General features: G+C 34.5%; 1 protein-coding gene across 8 annotated transcripts in view; it reads left to right on the top strand.

Moving 5' to 3' along the window:
- USP34 (ubiquitin specific peptidase 34) overlaps positions 1-15,548 on the top strand; it is a 133,124-nt gene that overhangs the window by 92,351 nt on the left and 25,225 nt on the right. For all 8 annotated transcript variants that reach the window (XM_065739436.1, XM_065739432.1, XM_065739433.1 and 5 more), the window contains 14 exons: positions 2,073-2,256; positions 4,305-4,468; positions 5,417-5,482; positions 7,898-8,044; positions 8,133-8,189; positions 8,285-8,362; positions 9,033-9,127; positions 10,085-10,257; positions 10,791-10,944; positions 11,952-12,030; positions 13,464-13,517; positions 13,609-13,704; positions 15,227-15,291; positions 15,387-15,462. In XM_065739436.1, coding sequence (XP_065595508.1) covers positions 2,073-2,256; positions 4,305-4,468; positions 5,417-5,482; positions 7,898-8,044; positions 8,133-8,189; positions 8,285-8,362; positions 9,033-9,127; positions 10,085-10,257; positions 10,791-10,944; positions 11,952-12,030; positions 13,464-13,517; positions 13,609-13,704; positions 15,227-15,291; positions 15,387-15,462 — 1,488 coding nt within the window. The remainder of the gene's footprint in view (positions 1-2,072; positions 2,257-4,304; positions 4,469-5,416; positions 5,483-7,897; positions 8,045-8,132; positions 8,190-8,284; positions 8,363-9,032; positions 9,128-10,084; positions 10,258-10,790; positions 10,945-11,951; positions 12,031-13,463; positions 13,518-13,608; positions 13,705-15,226; positions 15,292-15,386; positions 15,463-15,548) is intronic.

Raw genomic sequence — 15,548 nt, 5'->3', positions numbered from 1 at the left:
AACTAGCTGTATCACTATGTATTAACTGTATCCCAGGATACAGTTAAAAAAAAATCTTTTAAGATTTAAGGATAGTTCTGATCTAAAAATAGTTTTGAAGCTCTGTGCTTAGACACTGGCAAACACCTGTTACAAGAATGCTATGTTCTACCTGTCACTGTAAGGTGGGAGAGTGGTTTGGCTGTGAAGGCTATTGAGCAATTCCTACTTCGTCTTGCTGGGCCACACTGTTGTTGAAAGAATAATTGTCTGACTATTGAAGTGACTTTGCCACGTCCTTGGATAAGCCAATACCTACAAGGATTATGTAGAAATTTATAAATAAAAGGGGTGTGCAAAGATTGGATTTGTGTAGGTTGGACATATGAACTGTATGAGAAGGATACAGAATGGAAGCCTAAGTAGAGAAGAGCATGCTGTACAGAATCTTAAAAGACATTGCTTATGTGTACTACATCACAGGGAGGCCAGAAATTTGTTTTTAAGAACGGATGAGTGTCGACAGCACACTGCATGCAACAAGTTTATCTGAAACAGCTTGGCTTTGCAAAGACACAGGAACCAGATAGATTGTCGAAAACCAAGTTGTGATCTGACGGGATATTTTTAACGCTACTTACAGTTAAGAACACCTACTTGGACTGCATACTATAACACTTACTGTCTGATAGTTATTTCACTCAGCTAACATAGAGCTAGTGAAGAGTTTTTTATTACATGGAACAGGACTGTGAAATCCTGTGCTTCCCCCTGAGCAGCAGCTGGTTGTAAAAATATCCAGGAAAATACACTACACTGGCAAAGTACTGAAGTTTACACTTACCCAGATGATTGTGAAAGAGAGATGCAAGTCTCTGAAGTGACTTCTCTTCTAGTATGTGAGATTACATTTGAAGGTGACTGGTGTGTTAAGATACCTGTTTGAAAAAGGCTGCAGCACAGCATTAGGATAGTTTAACTGAAAGCACGGTTGAAAATAGCCTTCTCAATGCAGCTGGTCTGCTGATAAGCTGTGCTATATATGTAGTGTACATGTATATCCAAAGCTAAAAGATAAGGTTTATTGTCTGATCGTGTAGACAACTGACATGACACACTTTAAACATGACTTAATTAAATATGATTTGTTAAGATTGCAGCTATTTTATTGAAACATTGAGTTGTAGGCTCTGGTTCATGTAACCAGCCCTGAGCATAAGTGATGCAAATGAATTGCTGATTGTTGAAGGATTTTACTGAAATATCACTTCCTCAATTCTGTCTAATTTCCTTTTTTCATTTTCTCTCATTATATCACTTAGATGACTAATGAGCAATGTTCACTTTATAGCTGAAAGGTAGAGGGAGCCTCTTCACTTTTCTGTACTCATTTTGAAAGTGCTGCAGTCCTGGAAGTCTATGACCACCTTTTTGTACAGACCTACAGAAACCATCATCTTTTTAATATATTGCTTTTGTTATGATTTTATCGAAATATGTTGACTCAACATAACAAAAATACTGAACTTTAAGCATATCCAACTCAGTTTGTTAGTGTGTTAATCTTAGAAGCTAAACATCATTAAAGCTGTTGTCTAGCAGCAGCATGACTTGGTGCAGTTACACATTGTGACTTTTATAGTTGAGTTAAAATTCCAGATAAGTAAGAATACAGTTATATTTGCAGTACGTTGATTTATAATTAAGTTATTGTTTTGTGATTATTGATTCATAAGATTCAAACTAGCTGAGTGAATAAGTTTACATGCTGACTACAAGAAACTAATCTTAAAAATTAATGAAAATGCGTGTATGTGGTTTGTCAAATTGACTTACCAGTCATGAATCAAGCATATTCAATCTTTATTTTTAAGGGGGAATGTTTCTTTTTAGACTGTATTGTAAGTATGATATGTAATATAGGGAAATTTATGTGATACAAAGAAAACTGTTGTAATTTGCAGTTCAAAATTTGTGCAGGAAGTTCTGTATGTGATAGAGTCCAGACAGAAATTTCTAGAGTGCTGGTAATAGCTATCTTCTTCTAAGATTGTGTCCAAACTGCTAAGCCTGCTGACTGAATTGTTTTATAGGAGTTTCTGAGGGACATCTTCAATCTGTTGTTCTTGCTGCCAAGTTTAAAAGATAGACAACAGCCAAAATGCAAGTCACATTCTTCAAGGGCTGCTGCGTACGACTTGTTGGTAGAAATGGTGAAGGGGTCCGTTGAAAACTACAGGCTGCTCCACAACTGGGCTATGGCACAACACATGCAGTGTAAGAACCTTCATTCATACATAGTTTTTGAGTATTTGGAAAGACTTTCATTTTGTGTTTTGTTTTGTATTGGTTTTCAACTTTTTGGATTTAACTTGGATTTTTTGGAATTTTTTTTTTGGAAGTTAGTTAACACTTTGTCTTGGAAATTTTTATTAGGCATTTTTAGCTTGATAGGTGTTTCTTTCACGTGCCCAGCTTAAATGTCATTACACTGAGGATTTTTAGTGTATTGATTCTATGGAATTGATTTAGTGGTTTACAGTTCAGAAAGCAAAAGGGAAATGTGAATTTGATAACATAATCATATGAGTACAGAACACAACGAGGCCTTCTCAGAAGCCTCCAAAATGTCCATATTTAGGGAAAGTGCTATGAAGAATATGATTTATGAAGTTGCCCGATATTCCTGATTACAAGAGATATGTCTTTTGCTGCTGAACTTGCCAATTTCTTGCAGTCATCCATTTTAATGCAGTTAATACTTCTTACAATCCAAATTCCGGTAATTCCTAGCTACTAAAGTTTTCTGTAACCTTTACCACAATTCCTTATTGCTTCTCCCAATTTCCATCCTTCTGTTGGTTTTAACATTTTCATTTTGTCATTCACTGGAGAAAATTTCAGTCGTACAACTTGTCATTGTCTACTCTGAGCAGTTGTTGTCCCTTCTATTCTGCAGGGTTTTTTTTTCTCACAATACTAACCTGTTGAAGCTAGGATGCTCTTTAGAGATTGCTTCAAATTTAATGCTGCAATGGAAGGTGCAGTTTTGAAAGTGCACCTTCTAAAATACAGAGAAACATGCTGCTCCCAAATTTACATCTTTGGATGTGGATACGACGTTTGTTTTCTTTTGGTGTAACAAGACAGAACATGTGAATAGGTAGTGGAAATTAATTTGTGTTGAAGGGGAATGACTGATAAGGTGATTTCAGGTGCCTGTGTTGTACATTACCAGTTCCCAGCATGTTGTAGTGTTGGTGGTTTAGGCAGTGGAAGTGTGAGGAAAAGAGCATTTACTATGGTTGGATGAAGAGCTGGTTTGCTTCCATTTTAGTTAAAGCTTCTGCATGATTCTCTAACAGCAGCATTTATTAATAATGCAGCACATTTAATGAAAAACTGAAGAGAGGAGAAGGGACTAATTGAATAAAAGATGAGAGACAACAGTAAGACTAGGAAGTGAGAGCTAATAAGCAGAAAGTTGGGGAGAACAACACTGCAGAGATAGAATGCTTTTCCTTTGTACCATTTCCAGTGAAACAATGCAACAGTGAGTGCCAGCATTTAGACTGAGCAAGGCTAGGCACTCAGTTCAACAGAAAGCCTACTTTGTTAGAGCCTGGGCATCATTTTTCATAGCACCTATTTGTTGTCAGTGGTCAGGAGACATAAATCTAGATTATTGTGTGAGTGACAGTGATGCATTGAGGTTGTTACACAACAAGAGGTACAAATAATGGTAACTTAAAAAAAAATCCAGAATCAAATATGAAAATAACTTTCTTATAATGTATAGCAGCTTGTATTTAGAATGCATGGATACTCTTGATGATTTTTATTGAATGGTAGTTTAAATTTAGAGACTAGAAGACCATAACTTCATGTAATGCTACCCCTAGAACAACTGTAAGAGCTCACCCTTGCCATGTTCCCTCTCTGTAGAAAGCAGCAGACTTGTGTAAAAGTACCTAGTCACTTGTGAGAAAATGATATGTTTGTGTGCTGCTGCACTTCATGTTACCCAGTGATTAGACACTGAATGCATAGAGCTGCATTTCAGGGTATTACATCTCACTTTCTTAGTGGACTCCCACCTTTCTAGATGCCTCATGCTGGCTCATGTACTGAAACAGTAAAATTACTTTCCTGATGTACACATAATGCATTTTCTAAGAGTAGGTACAGTCTGGCTCAAGTTTGATAATGCAGAAACTGAATTTTATTAATATAAGCATAAAGTTTTTAATTTCACTTATATCTTTGGAAGTTAACTTTGAACTGATTCTTTTTTTCTGTGTGCATCTGCAATTCATAATCTTCAGCTTCCCATGCACCTTACAAGTGGGATTATTGGCCACATGATGATGTTCGAGCTGAATGTCGATTCGTGGGTCTGACTAATCTAGGAGCAACGTGTTACTTGGCATCCACTATTCAGCAACTGTATATGATCCCAGAAGCCAGACAAGCAATCTTTACTGCAAAGGTAAGGTTGGAAATATTACACTTCCATATTTGAATCCTGTTAGAAGTTTATTAATATCAATGCAAAATCTGAGAAAATACAGACTTATGACTTCTTGCAAATAGATATTTCTTCAGCACATGTTTAATTTTTGGTTGGATTCTTTTGCTGGTGTCTAAGGCGAAGAGATTCTAAACAGTATTTTTAATGCAGTGTATTTCTTATAAGAAAGCATGTTCTCTTATGTTTCTGTTGCTGTCAACAACTGCTTGTATTTATGTGAGTTGTCTGTTGCTTGTTATCTCTTAATTTGTCTCATTCTTTTTTGAATATGTATAAAACCCCTTAGCATGCTTCCAGCAATGTGGTATTATAGTTATTTTTTGTAACAGTGAAGGTTTCATTTTGGTCCCTAATGTAAACAGGACATATATAATCTGTTAAAGACCCGAATCTGTGGTGACCTTATCATTTTTTATTATCATAAACTAGTTGCAAGTTGTAACTCAACTACCTACTAGTCTACCACTAGCCATTTATAAATTGAGATATAAAAGAAACTAAAAAAGGGAGCTACTGGTCTGCAAGGGAAAGGTACTCCTTGGATGATTCATCAGAAATCCCATCCATGTCAGTGAACTGGAAAAAAATCCACAATTACCATAGACTTCTCTGATAATTACAGAAAGCTCCTAACTGAAGTAAATTTTTAGAAAATTGAGTTACCTTTCATGACATATTCCTAATGTCATACTGAAAAATATGCAGGATGTGCCATATATGTGTGTAAAATACACACGTATTCAGTTTATACACACTAATATTTTTCTTGATCACAATAAAGTTATTTTGTTGTCTGTTTTTGTTTGCTTTTTATTAATTTAAAAGCTTACTTCTTCATCATCTTAAGGGCTGCTTTGGGAAGTTATAAGCAAAAAGATGAAGTCTTCTTTTGTCACTTTCTTTTAGTATTCAGAAGATATGAAACACAAGACCACTCTACTAGAACTCCAGAAAATGTTTACATACTTAATGGTAGGTGTGAAAGAGAACATTTTATAATGTCTCCTATTTTCCTTTAAAAAAAAAAAAAAGAAGAAGAAAGAAAGAAAGAAAGAAAAATGTTATTACCACGCTGTGAATTCTTGGTAGCTTAAATCCAACTGAAATAAATCTAACTGAAATAGTTTTTCCCCACTTGAAAGCTGTAATTTAGCAAATCAGTTAAGCAAACATTGACATAATAGTTTCTATGAAGACGCAGTGTGAATCCGAATCGTAGGTGGGGTTTCAAATTGGACACTAAGTGTAATGAACAAGCACCAACTCTCAAATGTTTTAACAGTTTTATGTTTTCTTTAAAACGTGGTTGAAAAGTGAACAGATAGGAATGTCAGACTCAGGTGCCATAGTCTGAGAGTTCTTCATTTCTTTAAACCTTTCAACTTTTTTCCCCAACACATTGATGCTCCAGTGGATGTAAAGTATTTGTCAAAGCTATTGTACTTGAGTTATGAGAGAGTTGCTCTTTAGTTACACTTGTGGTATAGCTGGTGACAGAGCTGTCCTTGTAGGGATGTCAGTGCCCCTACACTGGTGATATCCTGAGTAGCCCAGGAGCAACCTGGCCAGTCATCTCCTTGGATGAGTGGCTGAGGCAGTGGACCAGTTTGAAGCTATGTAATTCGTAATGAAGTATTTGGCTGAATGCCTTTCAGGTCGGAATGTTGCACAGTTCTAGTATTCTGCTGTGTCTAGTCCACTTGCTGACAGAAAATGTTCCAGCAAAAATGACTGCATAGAACAGTCCTTTGTATGAAGTTAAGATGTTTAAGAGATGTTTTGTATGGATGATCAGTGGTAATGAGTTACAGAGATGATGGTGTGGTAAGATAGGTCAATTGTCAGCTGAATTAGAGGAACTGAGCAAAGTAATGGTTTGAGAGGTTTTCACCAGGCCTAACTAAAGGCATCCCTTCAAGGATCACAGTAATACTGATTCCCAAAACCAACAACACTTAGGGAGTTTTTGTTTTGTATGTGAGCATTATCCCATGTGAGCATCATCCTACTATATTTTTTTCTTTTAGCAAATGCATTTCCATGAGTACACCACCATTCTAATTATTTGACTTGAATATCAGTGTAAAGGATTCTGAGGTTAGTTGTTAGTTTCCTCGTGGAATGACTTGAGGAATTTGCCCTGTCTCTAGTTTGCCATAATTTCCTTGTTTCTAAAATAAAATACATTATTATTGTCATTGCATTTTCAATACTCCTTATTTTTAGAAATAAAGCATTAAAAAGCAACTAACAATTCTGAAATTCCAGCAGACTGAGTAGCAAAATTGAGGCAATTGACAGAGTGATTACTGTTAATACAGTGAAAGATTGCTGAAGAGGAGGTGATGATGATCCTTGTGGGACCTTTGTGGGACGATACAGGAAATAAAAACAGTAAATAGAAAGAGCAGAGTGTCTTTTTTCTTGGTAAAGAAAAAAAATCTAAAAGCAATTCACAACTACTTTGATGATAATAAAGAAAACAAATTCAAGCATGTGCTGCGTGACCATGGAGAAAAAGAATATAGGTATTTACATAAAATGAAAGTAACATAAAAATCATATGAATCATAGAATTATGGACTGACTTGGGCTGAAAGAGCTTCTGTGGACTAGATTCATATCTCAAATTTGAGATAAGGATGTGGTGAATTTCAAAGGCCTTGCACAAGTCTGGGGTGTTAATGTCAGTTGCTCTTCCTTTGTCTACTGATGCCATCACTCCATCATAGAAGGCCTCCAGATTGGTGAAAATTTATTATTATTTATTTCTTTAGTAAGGACTTTGTTCTGAACCAGGCTGTTTTAACAGGAAGCACTGTATTGCTTGACATTTTTCAAAGAAAATAGATGCTTCAGTGTTTACAAGGATAAGTTTCTGCTGTTAGTAGGTTTTGTATCTCCAGTGTGCTAGACACTGGAATGGGTAATGAATTATAGAACAACTTTTTAGAGTTCAGGTTGCTTTTTCTCTAACTGTAGACCTGTTGTTGAAAAACGGAGTAGTTTTGTGTTACAGAGACAACTGAGTGAGAATTAAACATCTGTCAAGGTCTATGTCTACCTTGTTCTGAAACTGGCCTATGCTGAAAATACCATATATTGTATCTGAACAAATAGAAAAAAGACTAGACTTGACAATCTTAGGATTTTTTAGTAATTATTTCCTTTTTTAGTACTTTTACAATATTTTACTGATATTTTAATAATGAATAACTTAACAGTTACATTTTAAAATTGCTTTGTCATTTGTCAGATGCATTAAACACTTAGCTTTGTTGCCTAAGAGATGTACATAGATGTTCATATGTCTTTATTCAGTATATCTGTGTAATGTGAAAGTACAAAGATTTGTGGTTGATCTGTTTAATATTTCTGTACCTTAAGGAAAGTGAATGTAAAGCATATAATCCAAGGCCTTTTTGTAAAACCTATACCATGGATAAGCAGCCACTGAATACTGGAGAGCAGAAAGATATGACTGAGTTCTTCACTGACTTGATCACAAAAATAGAAGAGATGTCTCCAGAACTGGTGAGTTACTGAGGAGTAGCAAAAGAGAGCTTGAAAAGTTATGGATTTGCTCAAATGTCCTTGACAGATTTTATTAATTCATTCACAGAAAAATACAGTGAAAAGTTTGTTTGGAGGTGTTATTACAAACAATGTTGTTTCCTTGGTAAGTATTCTTTCCCTTTCCTTATGTTTTCAAGGTATCTTTAACCTCTCAAATCAGTTATTACATTGCTTTTCTCTTTCATTGCTGTGATTTAGGACTGTGAGCATGTAAGTCAGACTGCTGAAGAGTTCTATACAGTAAGATGCCAGGTAGCAGATATGAAGAATATTTACGTAAGTAATGCCGGGTTGAGACGTGTTAACACAGATGGCAAGTGTAAAAAGGTTATAGGAGACTTTACTATTAATATATGGGTGATTTTCTCCACTGTAATTTAGGTATTCGTAGGCCGATACTATGAGGTAATTCAGTCAGATTGTTTCATGTTTTCAATGCAGTGTGCTCTTGGAGTGGAAGTGCTCTTGGCCTATGTTACCAAGAACAGTCATACTCTCTTTTGTATTTGAAAAATGTATGAGAATTGTGTCAAAAGATTTTGTTACGCATGTATTGCAGTTTATTAAGCTAAAATTTATAACAGTGTAATTTTAGGCTATTGGGTTTTTCAAATAGCTGTCAATCCCCACACTTCGAATTTGGATTTGGAGCACCTGAATTCTTTGGGAAAGCTCAGAATATTTAGTACCGTTTCTCTGAGTTCTCTTCTGAAATTTGTATTTAGGTTTCAAGGAACTGTTCTTCCTGTAATAATGTCACACATCAGAAAAGTTCAGTTACATGCTCTTTCTCAAACTTCTTTGGTGTGTTTGTCGGGTTTATTTCATGACTCGTGGATATGTTGTTTAAACTTGCTGTAAGACCAGGAGAGAGGTTTTGAAAAGCAGGCCATGTAAGCACAAGAGATAATATGTAAGATAAGCCTTCTGCATTTATTACACGTAGGAATCTCTTGATGAAGTAACTATTAAAGATACCTTGGAAGGCGATAACATGTATACATGTTCTCATTGTGGGAAGAAAGTGCGGGCTGAAAAAAGGTAAGATTAAGAAAAGTTAAATATCCCTAGTATTTCTTTTTTAGTAAATTAAGGCAATTAGCATTCCTGTTAGATAAACTCTTTATATGAAACAGACATTGTTTCACTCATTTTACTAATGCAAAGGCCTATGAGGTTGGGGTTCTTACGCAAAACGAGAACACGAATAAGAAATCAGATTTTCAAAACAAAGGCATGTTAGAAGATGATCTGTTCGACAGCAAAATGTTCAAGACCTTTTTTATGTAAACAAAAACAAATACATAAAAATCAGTAACTTGAAATCTTTTCCAGTGTTTAGAAGATAAATTATTTCAGAATTTCTTCAGTATTTGTGTTATTCATTATGTAGGATAATTGTATAGGTTTCATAGTAGCCCTAAATTTTAGTCTAAAATCGGTATTTTGAAACACTTAAGTACTTTACAATGTCCATTAATGAACAGAGAAATAGAAATATGGCCCTGTCCTTTTACTGCAATTAATAAAATTTAATTCGTAGAGATGACAAAACTCATAGTTGCTTTTGTAGGTGTTATAAATGAAAGTAATCTGTCTAGAAATCATTAATGAAAAGTTTGAGGTATAATAAAAGGTACGTTTTTCATTGAAACTTGTCAGTTACAGGATAGTAATTCCATCTAATGAGGAGAATTGCATTGTTAAATTCCTTCATGGCTCCTTTTGCTATACCAATTTAGAAAACTGACACTCACAGTGAGCAAATTCAGTCTCTCTTCCAAGGCACGATGCTAAATGAAGTTATTCAGTAAGCTCAATTTGACTTTGCTGCTACTAGTTACGTTACCCTACTCTAAGGCATTATAATTGCTGAATTTTATATATATGTGATTTTTTTTAACAGATTTCCAATTTCATGTTTGAAATAAATGTGTTGAAAATCTTTGTGGAAATACAATTCAACCAACTAAATCACAACTGCTTTAAATCATTTAGGGCATGTTTTAAGAAACTACCTCGTATCTTAAGCTTCAACACTATGAGATATACATTTAATATGGTAACTATGATGAAGGAGAAAGTGAACACTCATTTTTCATTCCCTCTGCGTTTGGATATGACACCTTATACTGAAGATTTCCTCATGGGAAAAAATGACAGGAAAGAAGGTATGGCTCCTAGAGTTGAAATGTTTGTGAACAATTAAGATGTTTAAAAAAAAAAAAAGAATTTTTTTTTTTATTTACCTGTATTCTGAAAGTCACACGTTTTCTTTAGTACAAAAAGACTGGTTAATTATTTTTGCTTTTGTGTGCAGTTCAATTTGAACTCAGTTCGTTTTCCAAATATGGGGGATTACAAATAGCTGTGTACTGTTTATTACTGGCCTGTTTCATTTTTATCAGTGTAATTCTTGAACTTCAGTGAAGGGCTTACTGACTACCATCACAAATACGATGCACTAACTTAAGTTGTTAGCTCTGGTCTTTTTAGTGTAGTGATGCTTTGCAAAATAAAACCAACCTTGTTTTAAAGGACCTGAGATCTATACTCTTAGTTCTGGGTATGGACTTTCTGGCTGTGATTGTGCCCTGCTGAAAAGAAATGTTAGCACAAGTTTTAATTGTAACCGATGGAGATATTTCTGTAATGTTGAAACTCATGTGATTAGGAAATAATACTTCATATTGTATTATTTAAGGTTTTAAGGAAGACGATGAGTATTTGAAAGAAACTGAGAGTTATGAGTATGATCTCATAGGCGTAACAGTTCATACAGGAACAGCAGATGGTGGACATTATTACAGTTTCATCAGAGATATAGTAAACCCCCATGCTTACAAAAACAACAAATGGTGAGTTATGCAAAGCAAAATTTCATTGTATTGTGTGTTTAAGTAACTAAAAATTATTGACTTGGTCGTCAGTGTAGATTCTGTGTGCTGTGGGTTCTCAAGAGGACAAGATTTTGGAATTTGCTAGGTATACCTATAATGATTTATATCATGTGTTTGAATGCTGCAATGGAAGCAGTTGTGGAGAGCCTTGGACACGAGCAGCAAGAGAATGCCAGACTAGACTAACAGGAGAGCTAGTGCTTGGTTTTTGACATGAGTATTGATGACTGTATTGTATCTATTTCAGTGCTCATGACCAGCAAGATTTAATAGGTGACTCTTCATCATTAAAGGGGGTTACCTCTGAGCATACAGCAGTATTAATGATTGCAGATTTTGTTCCTTTTAATTTTGTCCATTTTTTGTTGTTCAAAGCAAAAATTTGAATTTTTCTTCCCTTTAAACTCACTGCATCGTGTGGAAAATATGCTATTAACTCTTAAACTGAGAAAACAATAGATCTTTATTATTTGTTTTTACATTTAGCTGGTGATCCAGCTAGTGATTATATATTTAAACTTAATGACATTCCACTTCTATTTTGGGTACTTATGGGTACACTGCACATCCTATACTTGCAAAGAGGAAGAAAAACTGGGGAGAAGTAACCCTAGTTAGAGTTATACTGATAAATCGCATATCTTTTTATTTCTATTTCGCTCAAACTGAAAAAGTAAAGGCAAATTTTGACTGCATGAGAACTTCATCTCTACCAGTCATGTTTGGAAAATGGGAAAATAATTTGTTTCTGGAGTTAAAAATAAATAAATCTGTTGAAATACTGACTTCCCAATTTACTGAAATAATGTCACTTTGGGGATCACTTCATAATTTGCCATGATTCAAGCAAAGTAGTAGAAATTAAGAAAAATGCTTCATCTGAAGAGTCATTTTAAGTGTTTGTTACGCTTTCATTTGCCCTGAGAAGCAAACAGCTGTTGTTTCAAAAGCTTGCTCTTTTACAGGTATCTTTTCAATGATGCTGAAGTAAAACCATTTGATTCAACACAGCTTGCTTCAGAATGTTTTGGTGGAGAAATGACTGTAAGTTATGACTCCTGTTTTTATCGTGTTCAACCAGTAGAATATCTGTTCTGAGGACTTCGTGAAGTAACCTGTAGTGTTCATTTCTGGTCTGCCATCTATTCTGAATCTGTGAGAAAAATTTAGAGGTTTAAGTGATACTTAGTTATGCTTGTTTATATCAGTTGTTCTTCCACTGCTGATCTCTTCAAAGAGTGTTCTCTTCCTTTCAGGAATGAAAGACTTTGCAGAATACTTGCAAGCTGGTCATGCAAGCTCTCTCCTTTTTCTTCCCTCTCTGTATGACTGAAGTTAAGCCAATAAAGGAGAAGGGTCTTAATTCCTCCCATAAATATCTTATTACTGAATTTGGGAACATGAATCCAAATATTCTTATTTTGTTTTGAAAGACGGGTGTTAAAAGTATAGCATAGGTATTACTGATTAAAATGAATTAGTGAAATCTCTCTTCAAAGAAGAAAACTATTTCTTTTATTCCTACTATATCCACTTTTATCATATTATTTTTTTGTTTGCTTGTCCAAAAAGGTGAGTATGCAGCTAATTCAAGAATTCTTCTCCAGGGTGGTTTTGTTGCTCAGACAATTAACTGAAGGAATAATTACTTTAACCCTATGTGTATTCTAGAAAAGCAAGGCTTTTAATCTTTATGTATGGCTTGTTCTGGTAATTTCCAAATTCTCGTCTGTAAACCTCTTGTGTTCAGATCCTTCTTAATTCATAACAGAGCTGAAAAATCTTTCAGAAGTCTGTACATCCACACTGTTGTTTGGCAGGAACATTTGAGCTCTGATATTATTAAGTAATATTCAGACTGGTGGATCCACATGTTTAAGTGGTTTTGTTTGTTCCTTTTATTCTAAGAAGATACAATGCCTTAAGTTGGTATTTGTTTTCAGTGGTTCAGGGTTTCTTAATACAGTAACAGCTTTGTGTTTTGACATTTGTCTTTTTTCACAGTATTTCAGAGAACTGTAAAACAGCACTCAGATTCTCTGAGTCAGATTGAAAGGATAACTTTTAAAATTATATTTCTATGTATCATTATATTAAAAAAAATTAATAATGCCATGTCTTATTAAAACAGCCCCAAATCCTTTTTCCTTATAAAAACAATATGCTGAAATAAACTAAACTTTTTTGTTTGTTGATTTGTCAAAGGGTTAAGTTAAATACCTTTGGGTACCAAAAAGGGAGAGATGTCAGTGAAGTAGATGAGACAGTTATATGAAAAGGACAAAAATATTGCACATCAGTTCTGAAAAATCCAAATAGGTCACAATGGAAATAAAAAGACAAATTACAAGAAATAAGGGAAGAAATTATCAGCAACCACTCTATGGCTGTCTTGAAGTAGTTCACTTACCTTGGACTGTTGATAACCAGTTCATTAAGAAAGCTTTTATTTAATGATGTTACTTTCTTCTTCGCAGACAAAAACATATGATTCTGTTACTGATAAATTTATGGACTTCTCCTTTGAAAAGGTATTTCTCTTCCAAACATGTTATATGATCACATTTATACTTCCATAATTTATCTCAAAACAAAAATTATACAGATGTTTTTTTCTTAAAGACACACAGTGCTTACATGCTGTTTTATAAACGGATGGAACCAGAGGAGGAAAATGGCAAAGACTACAAATTTGATGTTTCTTCGGAATTGCTGGAGGTACAAGTTGATTTGTTTTGACACTAATTTTAAAATACTAAAGGAAATCCTAAACAAACCAGGAATCTGAGTAAAAGCAGGAAAACAAATGTAATTGGAATCAGTATAATCATGACCCTTTTGTTTATATATAGTCCTTAGGAGAATGCTGTTTAATAGGAAGTAAATTAAGATTCACACTGTACATAAATTTCAGGCACTTTCTCATTCTGTCACATCATTTTTAATTCAAGTATCTGTGTTGTTCTGTTTCACATTTCTAAACAAATTGGCATAACACTTATTGTTTTGTTTTTGTGAGCTTGTATCAGTGCTTTCTTAATAGTCAACTGCAATACTATAATATTAATCTTCTCATTAACCACCATCCTTTTTATCTAACAGTTCCTCAGCAGATAACTGCTTTCAGGAAGGGCATAACAGTAGTTAGTTCCAAGAGTAGTTCAGGCTGTTTTCTTACACTTCCCATAGTGGGTTGTGGAAATATTGGTAGACTGTGTTTTGGGTACAGGAGCCTCAGTCAGAAAAGTCTCCTTTCCCACATGTAGTGATCGAGAAGGTAGCCCAGGTATGAATAAAATGAGTAGGAGAAACAAAGAGGTACATCTCCTTGTTCTCTGTGTGGAGGACTGCGCTGACTTAGGATACCAGTTATAAATATGAGGACACTATTTATCCATGTATAGCCTGGGGAACTGAAAAAGAGAATGCAGAAGGGCAGAGTACTATAACGGGTATCTCACTGTGCTGGGTATGTAATCAACATGGGATTTGCTAGTGATCCTTCTGTCTTTCTATAATGTGAAAGGCAAGTCAGATTCTCTGCTCCCTCTTACCAGAAGCATTGCTTTATCATTTTTTCCATGTTTAATTCTTAACTTTAAAAGATTCGTTATTGTTAGCCAATACAACAACGTGTGTTTCTCAGTATTCAGTAGCAGATTTTAACAAGTTTAAACTTTAAAACTATTTTAATGTGAAAAGTGGTACAAACAGATTTGGTCAAAAACATCATTTCAGAGAGAGAACCAGGCATACTGTAAAATTCTCTGCTGTTTAATGATGAAGAGTCAAATGTTTAAGAATTGTAGCTAAGCTGCTGGAATGTCTAATTGATTGCAATTAATGAAACTACATATTTAAGGAGATGTTATTGTTGTTATATGAATGTAGTTATCAAGATACGGCTTTGACATGTGGTTCTTCATTAAGATGTTAGATCAGTTCTGAAGTATTCAGCCTAAAAATGTAATTTAGTTGGGAAAATGAGATCACAGCAAGAGTGATCCTGAGCTCTGTTCTCCAGTCAGGCAGCAGGCAAAACAAGTATTTCCTGTAAAACGAACAAAACAAATTTGAGCAAGTCTTTCAAGACAGAATAAATATTTCTAGAAATAATTTTTCATAAGAAAAAATATACTGATTTCCTAGCCACAGGAAACATTTAAATATTCTTAGAATCATTTTTAATGTAGTGAAATAAACTGCTTTCTTGTATCTGATGTTAGCATTTTTTCTTCAGTGGATATGGCATGATAACATGCAGTTTCTTCAAGACAAGAACATTTTTGAGCATACATATTTTGGGTAAGTTTTCTTTAAAAATGTAATATTAATGCTTCTTTTCTTCTTGCAGATTTTCATTATTTTTTAAAATTAACAAATAAAATTACTGACTCTAGGTTTATGTGGCATTTGTGTAGTAGCATCCCAAGCACACTACCAGATCCAAAAGCAGTTTCCCTGATGACAGCAAAGGTAAATACTTCAAAAGTTTATCTTGCTTGTATTAAACAAACACACTATGCTTTAGTCTGTGATTAATGGTGCTTTTTTCCTCCCAC

Source organism: Cyrtonyx montezumae, unplaced genomic scaffold, assembly GCF_038088225.1.
Source record: "Cyrtonyx montezumae isolate F1298 unplaced genomic scaffold, pur_monq_1.0 scaffold_24, whole genome shotgun sequence".
NCBI lineage: Eukaryota > Metazoa > Chordata > Aves > Galliformes > Odontophoridae > Cyrtonyx > Cyrtonyx montezumae.
Note: the sequence above shows the minus strand (reverse complement) of the source record. Positions and strands in the feature narration are given on the sequence as shown.